At 41.5% G+C, this 13,666-nt stretch overlaps 2 protein-coding genes across 8 annotated transcripts in view; one reads left to right on the top strand and one right to left on the bottom strand.

The window, feature by feature from the left end:
* CCDC85A (coiled-coil domain containing 85A) overlaps positions 1-13,666 on the top strand; it is a 213,347-nt gene that overhangs the window by 15,704 nt on the left and 183,977 nt on the right. For 4 of the 6 annotated variants that reach the window (XM_063391400.1, XM_063391402.1, XM_063391406.1 and 1 more), the window contains exon 1: positions 3,399-3,558. The exons of the other annotated variants lie outside the window; for them this stretch is intronic. In XM_063391400.1, the coding sequence (XP_063247470.1) occupies positions 3,506-3,558 (53 nt within the window). In that variant the 5' untranslated portion in view covers positions 3,399-3,505. Of the gene's footprint in view, positions 1-3,398; positions 3,559-13,666 lie in introns of those variants that run through there. 6 annotated transcript variants of the gene reach the window in all.
* Positions 1-13,666, bottom strand: part of EFEMP1 (EGF containing fibulin extracellular matrix protein 1) — a 45,822-nt gene that overhangs the window by 5,436 nt on the left and 26,720 nt on the right. For both annotated transcript variants that reach the window (XM_063391411.1, XM_063391412.1), the window contains 3 exons: positions 6,825-6,947; positions 3,272-3,391; positions 1,016-1,135 (listed from right to left, as the gene is read on the bottom strand). In XM_063391411.1, coding sequence (XP_063247481.1) covers positions 1,016-1,135; positions 3,272-3,391; positions 6,825-6,947 — 363 coding nt within the window. The remainder of the gene's footprint in view (positions 1-1,015; positions 1,136-3,271; positions 3,392-6,824; positions 6,948-13,666) is intronic.

Consider the following 13,666-nt stretch of genomic DNA (forward strand, 5'->3'; position numbering starts at 1 on the left):
GTAGCTCTCTGGGAAAGATCTTTTTTCGCCTTCTAATAATAATCAGTGGATACCATTCTCCTGCTTTTTTATCCTTGTGTATCCATCAGTACCTTGTGAGGGAAGCCTGGTGTGAAACAGGACTGAACAGTGTATGCTATCACCAGGAAATGAATTTAAACCCATCAAGAGGAGGGCTTGGCTTGGAAAGCACAGAGCTCCCTCCTCCTACCACTGAGATGAGCCCAGCTCTTGGGCTGGGGTCAGGGATGTCCTTGGAGGCTGCATACTTGCTGTTCCCTGTTCTGTTCAAATAGGATTAGCTTAAGCAGCTTGGCTTATCAGAGGAAGCATCTGTAACAGCTCTTCCAGCTTGTTGGGGAGGGCAGTGGTGAAGCAGGGACCTCTCTGGCTCCAAGGCTGGTAGAAAGGATGTGGACTCTAAGGGTGAGGTCATCATGTGTCCAAAAGGAGATTAGGGCACCCCTGTGGAGCCTCTGGCAGGGGAAATAAAGTGGTGATTGTATAGTCATCAGAAGACATGCTGTTTGTGCCTACAGGCTGCAAAGCACCTCAAAAGTACACTTGTTGCCCCCTTAAAATCAGAAATTGGAGGGTTTGTTTTCAGAAGAGCCTAACAACACACAAAATTGCCGTTGTTTTCAGTGTGCATTCCTTTCCGATTCATTTAATGGTCATCAGCATTAGACCACCCACAATTCCAGAGAGTTTGTGCAAACAGGGTTCAGAAATCTTTTTCTTCCCACTTGGGATCTGAAGTGCAGCAATCTCTGTCCTGTTTTGCACTTGCTATACAGAGACCATTCCTACCTGTACCTGAAAGCAGCTGCAGCTACTCAAGTGTGAGTTAGCACCCTTTGTACCACAAAAAAACAGGTATCTTAAGGATTTTGGTTATAGAGTCTACCCACAGAGTGTCTCCACTTCAATTCTGTCCCTTAGTTCACAGAAAGGTTTCTGGGAAAACAAAAACAAACAAAAAAATTGCTTTTCCAAGACAAAAAAAAAGTCCCACCTTCACAGTTGATTCTGTCACTGCTTAGCTCAAAGCCTGGATTACACTGGCAGATGAAAGAACCCAGGATATTGTAGCACTGCTGTGCACATGGGTTATTTGCATCACATTCGTTTATGTCTGAAAGGAAAAATTAGATATTTATCTTGTGTAGGTGGTAATTAGGCTTGGTGGATTAGTCTTTATGCTGGGCTTGTTGCTCAGCAGAAGCTCAGTTGGCTCTATCAATGTAGATCTGCAGTTGCTGGAGCAATGTTAGATCTGTGCTTTACATTCCACGTAAAAACCAGTATTTTTCCAGGAATGAGAGTTATTCTAATGTGTGATGAATTCTCACAAAAATGTTTAATGTGTGTAATAAACTCCACATTCCAGCGCCTTTTTTTCAGGTATGAAATGCCAAGTCTCTATAAATAATTGATATAAGGAACACGTACTGATAAGACCTCTCAGCATGCAGTGGTTAAGATTTATTTGAGCTATTTATTACTCTGAAAATTTGTTCTTTTAAATTCCATTGCAATTATAACATGAGCCTTTGAGGCCAGTAGAGTTCTGCAGAGCTCTAAGGCCTAGACCATATTGGGGGAAGGTATTTTTCTGTGCTACATTTTCCATGGTGTTGCCCATCCCAAGAACATTTTGAGGACACTGGTATGAGAAGAGAAGCATTTTTAAATGAGAAGTTTATATAAGTCTAATCACCTCTGGAATCTATAGCCCTTGTTTGGCACAGACTGTTGATTAACTGCTGCTCCTGTCAGTCTGTAGATTTTAGTGTTTTCCCTTGTATTTCCATCCTGCATGTTTTCCATTCATGTTTGTGTTTATCAGATATCTTCATGAGTAGAGAGCTGTGCTTGGAAAAAAACCGCTGAGTTTATGCCTTATAAATGTCAGCAACACTGTAAATTTACAGATACACCTAAAAAACTGACAAAGATGAGGCACTCAGAAAAATGAAACCAATGAAGAGGGTATGAATTCTCTGCATAATGAACGTCCTAGTCCTGAAAATGAATGATAATAGGGGAAAACTCATAGCAATGTCTTTTTCTTCCTCCTTCTGGCAGCAGTGCAAAGGATGTACATCATTCCTCCTCCAATACTACCAGGAGGAATAAATTAGGTGGTCAAAGCCCCACTCCTGTTCATTTTCCAAGAAATATTGACCTGTTTTCAATATAGGCAGAAGTTCTGACACAAATGTAATGTGTAAATGTACAGCTGTCAAGTGTTGCTGTGGCAGATGTGAGAGTTTATCTTGATGCAGCAACCATTCATTTATAAATCTTCTCCTTAAGCCTTCCTCCCCTTCACCTGGTAGAAATGGGCCTGATGAGGCTGACAGGCTGGAAAGCCAAGGAAGGGGTGTTTGGTGAAGTGCCGAAATAATCCATTTTCCATTTGAGCCATGGAAAGGCACAAACTTGAGACTTTTGTCACGTGGTTCTGTTGTGTACCTGGGCAATTTTTAAAATCCTATGATTGGGTGAGAACCAAGCAATTCCTGTTTCAGTTCAGAGCTGTGCACTGTGCCAGAGTGCTTGATGACGTTTGGCAGTGCTTGGAAGGGATGGTGGAAGCTGGAAAATGCAGCCTGATTTTCTCTGTATTTGATACAGGTTTTATACACACAAATTACATCTATAAAGAACTGACCATTTCTCTCTGTGCTTCAGAGTTACCTTTTATTATTACTCTCATCCTTCTAGAACAGATGTTATGATTTCAAACTTGACATTAGTCCTAAGGTTTTACTGTGCAGCTTCCCTTAGTGTTTTATATCTAAGGGCAACATCACTGCTGACAGGTCACTCTTAGCGGCCCTTGTTTCAATTTTTAACTTTTTCTAGATATTCATATGTGGTCTAAAGACTTTCTTTACCATGTGCTGACAGTAATTATCCTTAACTGCAGAAGTATAGTATTAATTCCTTTGATTCCCTGTTCTGACCCTTGTTGCGTGAACTGGGAATAATATCAGGAAAGCCAATAATAAAGCAGAATTGAAAGAATAATTAAATCTAGGATTAAATACTGAATATAAGGCTTCAGATGTTCCTTGGAAATCTGCTATGCCAACAAACAGCAGGTGTTCAAGAAAGCTCTAAATTTTTTCCCCAGCCCTCCTGTAACGCTGGGATCACGCACAGAGCAGCCTCTCAGTGCAGCCACTGTTTCTTTCCTTCCAGGCTGTGCCATGGCAGCGGCGTGCCGGTGTCTGTGTCTGGGGAGCTGCTGAGGAGTCCTTACCTACGCAGGTGTGGTTGTTGGATGCCAGCTGGAAGCCAGCGTTGCACTGGCAGTAGTAGGAGCCGGGCGTGTTCACGCAGCGGTGGTGGCAGTACGGGGGCAGGGTGCACTCATCGATGTCTGGGGCACCAAAAAACACCAGTTAGTTCACCTGGAAGCACAGCACTGCCCTGCTGCTCTCTCCTGTCCAAGGAAAGTTAATTGCACTTGATTAAAAGCAGGGGGAAAGCTTATATGAGCTGGAGACTGCTTCCATGGATATTACAGGATACACTTCAACTTTTCCTGTAAGTGACTATTTTGTAACAAGCTTTTATGCTCGTCATCTTCACTATGCATTCCAACTTTATTTTATTGACTCGGTCCTGCAGTAGTGCTTGGTCTGGTTTATTTTGTGTAGGTAAAACTCAGTTGTTTTGTTCAGCTTTCTCTGATCCCTCATGATCAGACACGGTGCTGACCAACAGCCAATGTGGCTCGGAGCTCATTTTCCCAAAAACTTGCATGTACTAAATCTTTTCAGCTCCACTAGGAACAGTCCAGATTTTCTGTGCAAGTACAGGGGAATGGCAAGGATAGAGAATTAATGGGCCTGTAAAGGAAACAGGTGGTTGTGCTTTCACAGGGATCCCCAGATCCTGCCTTGGTCCCCAAGGGTTTCCCATTGCTCCCATTCCCCTGGCTGCCTGACCTGGATACCTTCCCACCCAGCAGCACCACACCTGGCCGTGCCTTTCAGGCACTGAGAGCCTTCCATAGCCTCTCCTTGCAGGTCAGCCCTGCTTTTGAGGTGGAGCAGTGTGCCTCCCCAAGAGTCAGCATTCCTGGTGTGCATCGGAGCAGGGCTTTCACCTGCCAGCCACACAAAAAGTGCACCACCCCATTCCCTTACCCCTCTGCATTTTAAAAGACTTTCCTGGAGCCTGGAGGAGAGAGTGGTTCTGGTTTTGCCTGTAAAACATGTTTTATATTCCATTATTGTGTGTGTGTGTGCAGTGGCTGCCTTGAGCCGTGGCCTGCTGGAGCTTGGTGAAGAAATCCTCCACCATGCTCCAGGCTTGTACACAATGGGACATTTCAAAGGATCAACACTCACACAAATCAGACCAGTATTCACTGGAACAAAGACAGGCACTTCCCACATCCATGCCAGATCTTGAGTTTCCTACCTCCAGCTGTTTCCACCATAGATGTGTTTAATAAGAGGCCAAGACTTTTTTTTTTTTTTTTTTTTTTTTTTTTTTTTTTTTTTTTTTTTAAATAATGAGGAAAGTGTTTGTTTTAATATCAAGTGATAAAATAATCTTTGGAAGTTAACTCTTTCTTTGTCAAATTTAAGGCTGAACTTAGTGAGGTGTTTTGGATGATTCCGAATGAAAAGGCTTATGCTGGAAAATTCCTGGCTATCCATACAGTAGCAATTGTCACTTTAACTCTTGTTGCAGAGAGAAATTTGGAAGTGGAAATGGAATAAATTAAGGAAGCACAGTAGATTTCCATCCTTGACTTTTACAGGACTAAGCTCTTTTAAGCAACTTTTAAAAAATAGGATTATACATATGAGCAATGCTTTGGTACATTTATACACATAAATGCTTTCAGGATCTGGCTCTTATTCAGGGGGAATTTTCCTTGTGGGATTAGGCACATCAGCTCTGGGGAGATCTAAGGGCTGAGATTCATCTGATCAATCGGGCCAAATCTGTTTGAAGTGACACTGGAAAACAATTCATTCTCTCTGCAGTCATGCATTTCAGAAAAGACTCATTCAGCAATATATGAACAAGAAAATTTTTTAAAAAATGGAAAAAAAGTCAGAAATTGTTAGTGAATTTAAATTAAAATCAACCAATTGTTAAAAATGTGTCTTTTTTTCTCCCTCTACCTTCAAGCCAAAATAGTCTGGAAAAATTTCATTCAAATTTGAGAAACATTTCCTCCCATATGGAGAACCTCTATCAAGATCTGGCCCCAAGAACATTTTCTGCCTAAGCTGTTATAAAATCCCCGAAGACAGGCTTTATTCTGAAATGCTGACAGTACTAACTGTTGGGATGTACTTGTAATTTAGGTCAGTGTGTAATATGTAACACAGGTGTTATTCTTGGTTTTGACCTAAATAGGAGAAGGGAAGTTTCACTTTCCAGACATCTTCATGGATAGATTTAATGCATAAATGTGTTCACATTTAGGTATAAGGGTGTAGGATTCTCATTTCTTCTCACTTCTGTCCTGTTTTCCAATGAGACTTTCATTTACGACCATGGGTCTTGATATCAGAAGTGCTGTTGCATGGCAGTAATATAATTTACCTGCTGTATAAAAAATCCAAATAACCCCCAGATATTAAAACATAAACCCATCACCTTCAAAAACTATTCCTCTACCTACATTCCAAATTAGTCATCCTACTCTTGCACAGAGAACTGAGAAAAATCAGATACACCTGTGTTTATACCAGTTTGACAGTTCAGGGCCTGATCTACATCTCTTAGGAAAGAGGTAACAATTTTGTGGTTTATTGCTACAGTCTTTGGATTGGAATCCTGAAGAAAGAGCCATGCCCAGAAACTGAAGTTATTCTAGGTGTGTACTAAAATCTCCTCAGTTACCTATGGCCTTAGCAAGGCTTTCTGACAAGATTAAGAATAACAATTTTAAAATTCTTATATACTTGGAAATGCAGGATCCCTGAAAGAGGAAAACCTTGAGTTCTGTCGAGGAAAAAAACCCCAACCCCAAACTTTTTTCTCCTAAGCTGCATAAAACCAGTGCAGTGTCTTAGAAGAGGCTGTCTTGAATGTCACCTCCTGATGTGTAGATGTGACTCTTTTCCTTCATAGTTGTTTTTATTATCTGACAAACCCAAGGCTTATGGCTGGAGTGCCTCTAGAAGCTGTTTATCCATTGAAATGGTGATTAAAGAGGTGTGAAATGCAGGCTGAAGGAACAGGGTGATGGCATTTTGGCATGATGTCCCCACCTGAGGATGACACAGGAGAGATGCAGTGTTTGCCCTGCACTTCGATTTAAATCCATGCTATGCTTGCATGGCTCCCAAGGGTGCCAATAGCTTCTCTTGGCACGGAGAATAAAGCCTGCTGGGTTTTAGAGGCTGCAGCGCTCCTGAACCTGCATTCAGGGTTTCCATCTCTTTCATTTGTGCTCATGAAGCTGAGTCCTGGAGCAGGGCTGGGGGAGGGAGTGCTGTGTCCCACAGACCCAGAGTTGAGTCTTGGGGAAAAGATGTGCTTTGCTGCCATTGGGGACTCGTGGCAATATCTGGGACACTGGGCAATCCCCCAACACAAACAATCACACAATGGGAACTTTTAGCAAAACTCAGCTTGTGAACTCCAAGTGCTGTTATCCTTAAAAATAGCTCCTCATCCCATGTTTTAGTGATTAATTACTGTGGTAAAGTGACTATTCCATTGCATTCCAAAGTGAGACAGCTGTTTCACACCACACATACCCATCTACTCTATGACCAATATGAAGTTTGCAACTGTAGATAATGAAAGAAAACCTTTCAATGAAAAGCAACACTTACCAACACACTGGTCCCCCCGTTTCTGGTAGCCTGGAGGGCACTGGCAGCTGAAGGACCCTCTTAAATTGACACACACTTGGTCAGCTCTACAATTGTGGGTTCCAGTTGCACATTCATCTATATCTTTACAAAAAAGAAAACAAGTGCAATATTAGTCATTACATTTACTTAAGGTATTTACCCTGTGGAAATGCTTCACACATCTTCAAGCTACCTATAAGTACAGGCAGAAAAGCTCAAATGGACTCCCAAGATGTCATCTCAACACTTGCAGACATCAGAAATCTTGTAACGTTTTGATTCTCGGAAGCTGCCTTCATAGATTTTTTCAGACATGGTTATTTTAAACATTTGTTTGTCAAATACCATTAATATTTTAGTCTAGAATTTTCTGTAAACTTCTTGCAGCTTCATTATATTTGAATCATTTGCCTGTTTTGTTTTGCTTTGGTTTTTTTCCCACGCTGGTTGGATGTTTCATGCTGAATTACTCCAGAAAATTTCAGCAAATGTAGTTCAGCTCTTTCTCAAGAAGGAGAGGAGTTAGAAATATGTTGTTTTGCTGGTACTAAAAGGACTCTGGTGATCTCTTGCATGGTTCCTGTACTCCTTGCCTTGGACAGGGGCTTGGAACTTGGTATGTGGTGGCCATCTCATCAGGAAGAGATCAGCCTCTTGTCATTCCCATGAAAATTCCCCTAATTCAGTCAATCTGTTCAAGTCTCTGGAAATAGTTTACGTATGTTTGTAGTTGCACAGTACAACTAAAACGGCAAGTTCCAGCCCCATACTTTTCAGAGTAATTCAGGCAGCTTTTAGTTTGCACTCAATGCAGGTTTATACAAGTATAAAAACAGCATTTTCATTTTGCCTGCTCATTATGACTGCTGGAGGTACTTAATTATAATTAAACTGCATGTGCTGACAAATGAATTACAATTTGCTTTCTCATCTGAACATCCAAAATGTTGGAGAGCTTTTTATTGTAACATGACACAGTACAGTGAGATGACTTTTTAATTTTGGCATCGTACACAATTTGGAGACTCTGGGCTGAATAAACAAATTCTTTAAAACTTATGATCTCTAGTTTACAAATCTCAGCTGACCTCTCTATTTGTATAGGCACTGGGGATGTTAGAACATCACCAGTGGCAGATTCTGGGTGGTGCTTTGGAAAAAATGATGGATTCTTTCTCATAACAAATGAAAACAATTTCTACCATAAGATTCAATAAGAAATAAACCATCAACAGTTTAAATTAATTCTCAACGTTTACCCTTTCCTTAAATGTCCAAATATTTTACATACATCTTCCCTTTTTTCAACAGGGAAGCCTTTTAAGTTAGGCTGCTCTTTGCATATCTGCCCAGTGTCAGTGCTGAAGCTGCTGTGCTGGTGCAGGATTTGCTGAGTTCACTGTTGTGTCCTGACACTGAAAAACACATTCCCAGGTGTGAAGACTTTTGGGGACTACAACTGGCTACCTCCTGCCACCACAACATTGGGCAGCTCAAGGCAAGTCTTTGCAGAGACCTTGTGAGCTTTGTACTGGTTCCTACAAGAGCTGGAAATCAAATGCTTGTACAATTCCAATCCTCTTTGTTGCAGACTGTGCCGAAACAAAGAAAGTTTATTTGATCTTTAGGAGCTTCGTATATGAGTAAACATGAGTTGCCTTTTAAGATGGATTAGTTAAAATGCATTGAATAATGAGCTATTCCAGCTAAAATGATTCACAGATTTACTAATGTACTCATGGTCTTTGCCTATTCCTGATGGTAAGTTCAGCTGGACAGAAAAACAATTATTCCCAATTATTGCCTGCTTGCTGCTTTCCCATCTGGAAACCCTTGGAGGGCTTTGATGTTCTGGCCAAGACCTAGGTTTGTAAAAGGTGAAAAGTGAGGGTAGGCAGGAAAACAGCCTCCTGCTTTCCCTAGGGAAGAGTGTGGTAAGGTTGCCATGCTTGGAGTGGATCTGCTCCCACCTGTGCAGGGAAATCAGTGCTGGTAGAGAAAGGCTGGTGGCCTGAAGGTTGTGTTTGAGGGAAACACAGCAAGAAGAGAACAGGCACCTGGAAAGGTTTCAGTGCTGGCATCTCCAGTATTGCAGTAGTTACAGATGTCCTCCTGTTGTGATTGATACAGGGGTGAGGAAGTGAGCAAAGATTTCTGTGCTGAAAGCAGTGCCAAATGTGGATTGTGTTGGTTCAGTCCCAGAGTAGCCCAGCCCTTGTGGAGTATGGGAAGGAGCACTGGTGGATTTAGCAGTGAAGCTGCAGCTCTGCCTCTGAGCGAGGCCAGAGAGGAGGCTCCAGCTCTTGGCACTCAGTGTGACCCAGATCACTGTCCATTACAGAAACAGTCTGTTTCCTAACTGTCCAGAGAGTTACTGGAGAAATAGAGGTGTGGAAGTCATCGGAAGGAAGCAACAGTAGCACTGGAAGTGGAGTAACTACTCCACTGGAGTAGCAATGGAGCCACTCTGCCACTTGGCATGTGGCAGAGGGGCTCCATTTCTCTCTGAAGTGGTAGAGGCAGAGTTATTCGTTTACCAGTGCACACCTGCTTCTCTGTGGGAAATGGCACCATCCCATACTGGGAACTGGGGATTGATTTGGGATTCCCACTATGTGTTTATGGCTCTTGAGTGGGTAGATTGTCTATCTGCAGTTCTTCAAGGTCTTGCCAAACTCAAGTTTCCAGATTGTTTTTCCACTTACGTCCCCCCTGTAGGGAAATCATTCACTCCCAGGTCTTCATTATTATAAGGACTTATTTTTCCACTTGAAATCAGACTTTTCCAATCCATGAGATTCCTAGATTTACCATGACTCTCGCAGTGCCCTCTGACCTGACAGTGATTTTGAGGTTCCATGAAATCCTGCTTTTAGCCTGTATCAAATATGGGAATGAGATGGGAGTTATACGAAGCACATATTCTTCCCTAAATTCTACCACCTCATTCCGTTTGATATTTCGTGACAGAATCGCTGGGCTTAAGTGTGAACAGTAAATGAGGCATTGGGAATCCAAACTTTTGGTTTCTGCCTGGTGCAGACACCCATAGCCATGATTTGGTCTCTGAGAAGACTCTGCAGTCTGGGGCAAGGGTGTGATACAGGAACATCACAGAGCTCATCAGCTCTAATCCTGAGAGCAAGATAAATTTATCTGACCTTTCCTCTCTAGCATGAATGTTTAATAATGTGTTACGTGCATGTGTATTTATAATAATTAAAAAAATTAAAACAAGGCTCTCCACTGCACACACTTGTCCCTCTGGGGAGAGGGTGAGAGAACAAACATGTGACAGATGTTTGTAGTGTTGCTTAATGCACTACTGGAAAGCACTCAAGATACCACAGTGATGAGTGCAGTATAAGAAACAGATCTAGAAAGAAAATATGGGGCTTTTACAAGCTCATTCTTGAGCATCTTTCTTTTTCATCCTCTTTTCCAAATTTAGTGTCATCATGATAAAGTTCATCTCCAGAACTGTTTCAGCAGCTCTTTCCATAGCTGAGGCTTCTGCCTTAAGCAAATATCTTGCCTGGTAAGAAAACACCTGAAAACACTCCCAAATCATTCCTCTTCAACTTGGTTTAAATTTCATTTCTAGATGTTGTACAAGCATTTCCTTGTCCAGGTAAGCCATATCAATTACACCAGTAACTAGTGACGAAAGTGGTCTGATCTTTCTTTTTTTCTTTTTATATTCTAATCTCAGCTAACATTTCTAAAGGTTGTGCTGTTCACTACACATAAACAAGGGCTGTAAGTTTGTATTAGGTAGTTAAAAACCCTGAAAGGTGTTTGATTATTGATGCATGCAACCTGTGAAATATAGATTAGTTCTTAAACTCTCTGTGTCTCTGTGTCAATGATGTTACTCAGACTTTTATTCCCAGACAGTTTTCCTCTGGACAGTTACATCCTGTGTAGGTGGAAAATTCCTTTGAAATGGTCTGGGTGTCTTTAACAATCCTTTTGCAGATCAATCTTACTTGAAAATTTGAGCTGGGTTACCTTCAGTGTCTCAATCATTGTAATAACTGAACTCAGATAATTATGTAGTCTTTCAGTAGGCCACTCAAAATCAAATTTATTAAAGGATTTATTTGTACTTTGATTAGAAAAAATATTTGCAAAATGGGTTTGAATTGAGTACTTTAATTTTTGTCTGCTGCTTGTAAGTATTACACCCAGAATACTGCACTGAAAGGATGTGGCAAAGCACAGAATTCAGGTTCTTTGAACACTTGAATTCAGATCCATTAAGCATCATGACACAGTCTTTAATCTCACTGTTTTTCCTGCTGGTTTGTGATTCATCAGACCTTGCTGTGCCCAGAATGGGTTGGATGGTGTGGGTCTCCATCAAGTTGCTGTATAAAATCCTTAAATTAAAGTCAAGGTCAGAGTCTAAGGAGAAGTGAGGCAGAAACACAACAATTAAGGACGCCATGTCTCAATTAAATGATGTGTGAGCTCCACCGCTCTTCCAGAAATGGGAATGGAAGTTCTCAACTGTGCCGTGGTAAATAGGGGCTTCAGACCCCAGTGACTCACCCTGATGTAAATACTGCCTTTTGCAGCAGTTTCTGGGGCTGTTCTAGAAAGTTCATTTTGAAAGACTTTGCCATCCACAACTCTCTGCAAATTAAGAGAATACTCTGAGTTGCACAGGCAAGTGGTCTGAGGTTTGCAGGGTGCTACAGCCATAGTGTGAGAACCACGGAGGGCAGCAGAGCTTGCTCCTGTATTCCTTCAAAATATAAATCAACTTGCATTTCACAGTTTTAATTCCACAAGTCTCACTAATGGCTGTACCCTGTGATTCCCTCATTTTGCAAAAATGTGCCCGCACTGCCTCTTGAAGTGATTTACACAATTCTGACCCTCCACTGCTGATTTTGGCAGCCTGGTCTGTATTTCAACCACCAGTTGTGTACAAAAATTTTGCCTGACCTGCTTTTTAATTATAGCTTTCCCTAACCCTCCTGTATGGCTCCCTCTTTTAGAGGTAATTTTTCTGCTTCTCTCCTGCACTCCATTCTCTCAGGCTCTTATCTAGATCCTTAAAATTTTCTTGCGAGTCTCTCTTTCTGAGCTACAACCTTGGCCCCGTTCCCTTCCCGCTGTGACTCACTTTTCCCAAACCCCCTGACTCATGCTGCTCGCTCACTTATGCAACAGCTTAATCTCTGCAATTTGCTTCATATCATTAGAAGCAGCACATAAAACCAGGAGATGCATTTCACCAGGGCTTCAGACTCCTAGAGAAGAAATGCTATCCACATCCACCTTCACCTTATTTAAAGCACTTGAAGCTTTTCTCCTTTCTAGCATATACCAGTATGTTGTGCTCAGAGCTGGAGAAACATTTTAACTAACTCAAGAGTGTCTTGCTGCTGTGACTGAAGTGTTCAGCTTGTTGCTGCTCACTGGCTCTCAAAATATTGCAATATATTACAGGATCTTCTTGCTCTCTGTGTACATCCTTCTCTGTCCAAACAAAATGTTTCCAGGTTGCTTTTCTGTGTCCTGGTCCACAGCAGTATTAATATTCCTCCACATAAAAAAGAAGGCTCTTAAAATATTTTATGGTATTGAAATTCATGTTTCTGTCCCCATCGCGGAGCACCAGTGGAGCAGATTCTGAATGGTTCACAGAAATCCAAATCCATGATGGTCCCACTTATGTCAGTGTTGCACTTGTCATGGACTGCAGCAAACCTGTTCTCAATTTGTTTTGAATGTAAACCATAAATATTTTACTTAATGGGTTTAAATTTTTTGAGTTCTCAGTGTGAGTGAGGCCAGAAAATGACTTGGTCTGTTTTTCTAATGGATTCATCTGAAGAGCAAACATCAGCTCCCATGTCAGTGATGGCACCAGACAGTCTGATATCAGACACACAATGATCTGCACAGTGCTGCAGCATCACTGGCAATTTATTTAACCTCAGGATTCTGTCAAAACTTACCCTTTCTGCCCACTCCATTAACTTTTATTCTGTCTTTAAGATGTTTTAAACCAGCATCTTTTAGAAAGAACCACCTGAAGATAACATACTTGAGAAATTAGACCTCTAATGTTCATCCATTAGTATGGACTTTTTTATTTGACCAAATTAAGTATTCTGTCCCTTATTTATGTTTCTTATATTGTTCTTGCAACTGAAGCCAAGCTCACTGCTATGTCATTTCCTGGATCCTCCCTGATCCTTTCTTACACATAGGAACAACATTAGCAACCTCCAAATTCCCTGGTTCCCTCCCCAGCCTTAGCAAGCTATCAGCAATTTCTGTCAAAGGCTTTTCTATTTCCCTTGCTACTTCCTTCAAAATTTGCAATGTTATTCATTGGGCTGGATGCCCAGACAGTTTTTAACTCATTGGTGCTGGGAGGCTATGCTTTGTGATGGTAGAGCCCAGCATAAAATCTGTTACATAACATCAGGGCAGGAGGCAGCAGGATATGAACTCTCTGGAGAAATTTCCCATTCCTGGAGTGGCAAAACCTGCTAATGCAAAGAACTTCACTCCAAGTGCTGTCACTGTTCAGTGGTGTCATGAGAGTCCCTCTTTAATTCTGCACAGCTCTGCAGCAGCCCAAAACCTCCCCCCCCTTTTTTTTTTTTTTCTGCTGCTTTTTCCCTTTTAAATATTCCTTTGCCCTTTCATGTGAGGTATATTGGCCTGATTGCCCTGGTAACAAGTTTTCACAGTTGAGCAAAGGGAACCTGCACAAATACTTGTTTGCACAGGAAAAAGAGATGTGAGAGCCAAGACCTACATTTAAGCAAATAGATGAGGTAGAATGTTTAAATTAA

The sequence above is a fragment of the Prinia subflava genome, chromosome 2 (assembly GCF_021018805.1).
Source record: "Prinia subflava isolate CZ2003 ecotype Zambia chromosome 2, Cam_Psub_1.2, whole genome shotgun sequence".
Taxonomy (NCBI): Eukaryota; Metazoa; Chordata; class Aves; order Passeriformes; family Cisticolidae; genus Prinia; species Prinia subflava.